This window comes from Berghia stephanieae, chromosome 13 (genome assembly GCF_034508935.2).
Source record: "Berghia stephanieae isolate SIO BIC M18660-M18661 chromosome 13, UCSD_Bste_1.3, whole genome shotgun sequence".
NCBI classification, from domain to species: Eukaryota; Metazoa; Mollusca; class Gastropoda; order Nudibranchia; family Aeolidiidae; genus Berghia; species Berghia stephanieae.
In genome coordinates this window covers 3,063,008-3,068,007 of record NC_088372.1, presented here as the reverse complement: position 1 = coordinate 3,068,007, position 5,000 = coordinate 3,063,008, and the positions used below count along the sequence as shown (strand labels likewise).

The 5,000-nt window shown below is 35.7% G+C and overlaps 2 protein-coding genes across 2 annotated transcripts in view; both read left to right on the top strand.

Annotated features, from left to right (window-relative positions):
* The window catches only part of LOC144958908 (low-density lipoprotein receptor-related protein 1-like), a gene marked incomplete in the record, with an annotated part of 328,538 nt that overhangs the window by 21,173 nt on the left and 302,365 nt on the right, over positions 1-5,000 (top strand).
* Positions 1,647-5,000, top strand: part of LOC144958920 (uncharacterized) — an 18,863-nt gene continuing 15,509 nt past the window's right edge. The window contains exon 1 of the mRNA XM_078891217.1: positions 1,647-1,707. Within this exon, the coding sequence (XP_078747343.1) occupies positions 1,647-1,707 (61 nt within the window). The remainder of the gene's footprint in view (positions 1,708-5,000) is intronic.

The following is a 5,000-nucleotide window of genomic DNA, read 5'->3' as shown; positions in this document are numbered from 1 at the left end:
GGGAAACCCGAAACGTCCATTTCATCTGTTTTCGTTTATTAAATGGAAGCTTACATTCAATTTCACATTGTTTTTTATTTCTTCGAGCTTCGAGCAGCAACATTTACATCACGCTGTTAGTAGTATCTTTGGGATAGCAGCAGCTGACAGTACAGATACAGAACTGGAATCGATTACCTATAAGCCAGGTGCGATACTGGCACGATCTGGTTAACACGATTATTAGATTTGTTGTGAATAATCTGAAAAAAAGGTGTATGTGTGTGTGTGTGTGTGTGTGTGTGTGTGTGTGTGTGTGACAGTGCCAGACAAATCAGAGAATATAAACCCCCATTAAATCTGACGGTCAGATAGAATAATCTGAAAAAAAGGTGTGTGTGTATGTGTGTGTGTGTGTGTGTGTGTGTGTGTGACAGTACCAGACAAATCAGGGATAATAAACCCCCGTTAAATCTAACGGTCAGACAGATAGAAGCAGACTTGAAAACTGACGGAGATTGGCGGATATAATAAGCAGGAAAATAAACCAAGCCGAAACAAATATAAAATCAGCCTGCCTCGTCCAGCAGGAATCGAACCTTTGTCCTCCAGGATATTTTTGAGGTGATTTTTGCTGGTATTTTTTCTCTCCCTGCTTTTCCCTCTGGCACTGTTTCATACATACTTTTTCAGATTGTCGTCTCACACCAGACCAGTGCTAGCTTCAAGGAATATATATATATATATATATATATATATTATATATATATATATATATATATATATATATATATATATATATATATATATATATATAATCTCTAAGATTGTATTGTGCGGCTTTATGGGTTTGTGGTATGGCACTGGCACTCGCCTTCGGGTCGGTAGGTCCCGGGTTTGAATCTTCCTTTTTTTTTGTTGTATAACGTTGAGTCTGTGGAAAAGCTCTTTATTTAAATTGTCTCATTGTATCCTGGTGTATAATAAGTACTTGGTCGTTAGTAACGTTGTCTCTGTGCGTTGAAAAAATTTATAATGTCGCCTTGCAGGCATCATGCCTCGTCCAACATGTTTAATGTTGCTGGTGGCTTGGGATCCTTTTTAAAGCGTTTTGGTCACGTTGAATGGATATTGCGCCATATTAGGCTACTTAATGCTCAAGTTCCTGCTTACGCAAAAAAAATAAAAACAAAAGCCAAAGAAAAAAAAGGCAAGTAAAAACAAAAAACAAAACAACAAAAAAAAATAATTAACAAAACAAAAAAAAACAAAAAACAAAAAACAAAATACAAACAACAAAACAATAAAACAAAAAAAAAAAACAAAAAAACAAAAAAAACAAAAAAAAAAACAAAAATAAAACAAAACAATAAAGCAAAAAACAAAACAAAAACAAAACAAAAACGAACAAACAAAATACACAGAATTGTTTTTTTTTATTGAAGTTCAATTTACCCCGATTTGAATGCAATTTATGATACAAGAACACGAATGTTGCCCATTGATGCTGTCTGATGCTACGTAACATTAAATTCACTTTACGAACGGTCTGTTCTCTAGAAATTCGGCTCGAATAGAAGAAACTGCGAGGAACAGACACAGACCACACGCGCATTGAATTGCGCATGCCAAACGCTCTATCGTAAATATGTAATCAAGCAAGAACAATGATCTCGTCACAGGAAGTTGGAGGAGAGACCGGAAGAGGAGGGGAGCCAGAAGCTTGCGGTAAATGATTTGCTCTAGAAGACGGAAAAGTCTTGGTCTTCAAATCTCTTCCAAGACTTGAGGATATGCGTCTTCGAAACCCCTACCGGATCATTGCCTTAAACTCTGATATCCTTAACTCTCTCCTTACCGATGATTTCCAGTGGTTACCCAAAAATGGCAGGCCTACCCAGTAGAATATTGATTATTTAATAATAATAATAATATTAATAATAATAATAATAATAATAATAATGATAACGATAATGATAATGATAATAATAATAATAATAATAATAATAATAATAATAATAATAATAATAATAATAATAATAATAATAATAATAATAATAATAATGATAATAATAATAATGATAATAATAATAATAATAATGATAATAATGCTGAAAACTTATAAAGCGCTATAACTCCGAGACACCAGCCTCTAAGCGCTTTAAAACTCAAACAACTCTCTACAAAACAACTTTATGTTCTTATTAATTAAACAAAGTTCATTCTTCAAAAGTTGATGGTGTACAAAAATAAATCTGCATAAGAAAAAATGTATATTGTATCGTAACAAATGTGACGATTTTGCTGGAGGTGGTAAGGAGAGGGTTAAAAAAAATAAAATTTGAGTTTTTATATAGAGCAGTATACGCTAAACATTCTCAAGGCGCTTTACAAGGAATCTCTGGCCAACAGCAACACGTAACATGAAGAACGAGACATGACGCCTGTTAGGCAATAATACAATTTTTTTCCGACAGAGACAACGCTGTTAACGTCCAGGTACTCATTTTACACCTGATTACGTTAGAGAATGTGAATAATGTGTCTTTTCCAAGGACTCAACTATGCGTCGAGCAATGCTCGAACCCAGTACCTTCTGATCCGAAAGCGAGTGTCATACCACAAGACCACATAGCCGCACAAAATTATATTTAATAAAAAAAATACATATTATAGGTCTAGACTTTGTTTGAGTTAGCGAATGAGCTTGCATCATCATAATCATCATCATCATTGTCTTTTTCACCCTGGGGCAGGGTATAGGCCACAGACAAACAGTTTCCATCCTTCTCTATCCTGAGCTAACTTTTTTAAAAAAATCTCGTTTCATGTCTTATTATCACTTCTCTGTATATCAGCTTCTTTTTTTGTCTGTTGTCCTTCACAAATTCTGTCATTGCAGAAACCCTTCGCTCGCCCAAGCTAAAAAAAAAAAAGGATTTGATTTGTCCGTCTGTGTTTCTGTAACGGTTTGAGTTTTGTAGCGCCGTTGTTTGCTTTGTTTTACTCTGTAGTTATAGACAGAGTATACGTACGTTGATTCGAGAGTGTATAATAAGGCCATAACAATTTTCAATTTGGGCTATCAGTCCTGTAAATAAGTAAACGTTGCGACCCGTTCGTATCGATTTCTGTGTAAAATTAATTTTCAGAAGAAAAAAAAATACCAGCGGTTGTTAATAAATTTTGTATATTTACAGTGACGGTCTCATTTTAGTTTATAGATATATTTAGTGACAATCTCTTTGGGATAATTTACTTATTTTCTTCAGAAGCTACGCGTTTTACGCTGTGAACCCTCGCTTGCATCAAACAACACATACATTGAACACGAGAGGACGAGGACGAACATATTTGAGTTGCTCCATTTTATTTATTTATTTATTTGAAAAATTATCAAATTAAGAAATTAGGAGGAGGCACCAGTGTAAGATAAAGATCTGAACAAGTGTGTATGAAAGGTACCAGACAAAGAAAGAAAAAATAATACAAGAAAAAGAAAACATCCTCAAAAAAAAAAACCCAAAAAAACAAAAAAAAAAAAAAAAAAAAAAAAAAAAACAAAAAACAGTCTACCTCGACTGGGGATCGAACCTCAAACCTTCTGATTACCGGTCAGTCGTGCTACCATCATGGATTTTGGGATGTTCTGATCTCGACATTTATGTTTTCACCATCAGACTGTAGGATTAGAAAGTGAAAGCAAATTAATTTCTCTCTCTCTCTCCCCATGATTGTTTTACTACGAGAGTCGTGGGAAATTTGATTGCCCAGCGTAAATGAGTGTTTATGGTATGGGAAGTGTCAGAGTTTAAGGGTCAACCGCGACCTCCGACCCGTGTGACCTTTATTTTACTTATGGAAGTCAAGTGTAATCATGGTTAGTTGTAATTGAATAATTGTGCGGAATAAGCTTTTTTGTTTTGTTTGTATTTATAGTTATTATTGTGTGTGTGTGTGTGTATGTGTGTGTGTGTGTGTGTGTGTGTGTGTGTGTGTGAGTGGTTAGGATTGTCATCTTCGGGAATATTTCGTGTCATTATTTGTGGTGAACAATTGCCAAAAAAAAAAAAGTCATGTTGGTGTGATTATCATTATGGGGACAGCGTGGCTCAGCGGTACAGTCTTTGCTTCGTACCCGAAAGGTACCGAGTTCGATCACCCGCCTCTGCGCTGTATGGCCTTGAGCAAGTCACCTCGCCCTTGCTCAATTAGCGGCGCTGCGCTGCAGCTGACGCCTGGGTTATTCCAGTCTTCCCTTGGAATAGACCCTAGAGGCAAATTTCCCCTTGGGGATGAATAAAGGGAATTTTATTTTTATTTTTTTTTTTATATTTATCTGTTAATTATTTTTCTTTCTTTTTCTAAACGGAGACATGGTCATGTGGACAAGTCATTACACTGCGGCACTAAAAACCCGAGGGAGGGGGAGGTAGGGTAGTATTTTTGCTAACGTGGTCTCTGACAGGTCCTTATTTCCTCCGTCACTTTGACTTCTTTTTTCTATTTAACACAAAGCGAGTTTGTATTTTCATTCAGAGTCGTAAAAAAAAACAAAACAAACTACAACAACAACAACAACAACAACAACAACAACAACAACAACAACAACAACAACAACAACAACAGCAGCAACAACAAAAAACGAATAAAAAAAAAACAAAACAAAAACAAAACAACTATATGTGACCCATCATCTCAAAACGGTATTATGTCGGAACGAACCAGATGCTTAGATAGAGGACGAATTTACTGGGTGGGGATCCTGACCTCCCATAGTGGGCAGGGGGGTACATACTGTGTCTTCTATCCCCTTATATCTGTTTTCCAACTTGCTTTCTGTCTTTGTCTTGGCATGAGATTACTTGGTTTTGTCCTGGGCCTGGCCGGAGTCCTAGATGGGAGGGAAACAGTCAAATGCATAGTTATTGTTTTGGGAGATGATATTTTTTTCCTTGTAAATCATCTCTCTGTAATGTATTATTGTTATTCTAATGTATAATGTGGGCATTTGAGTGTAT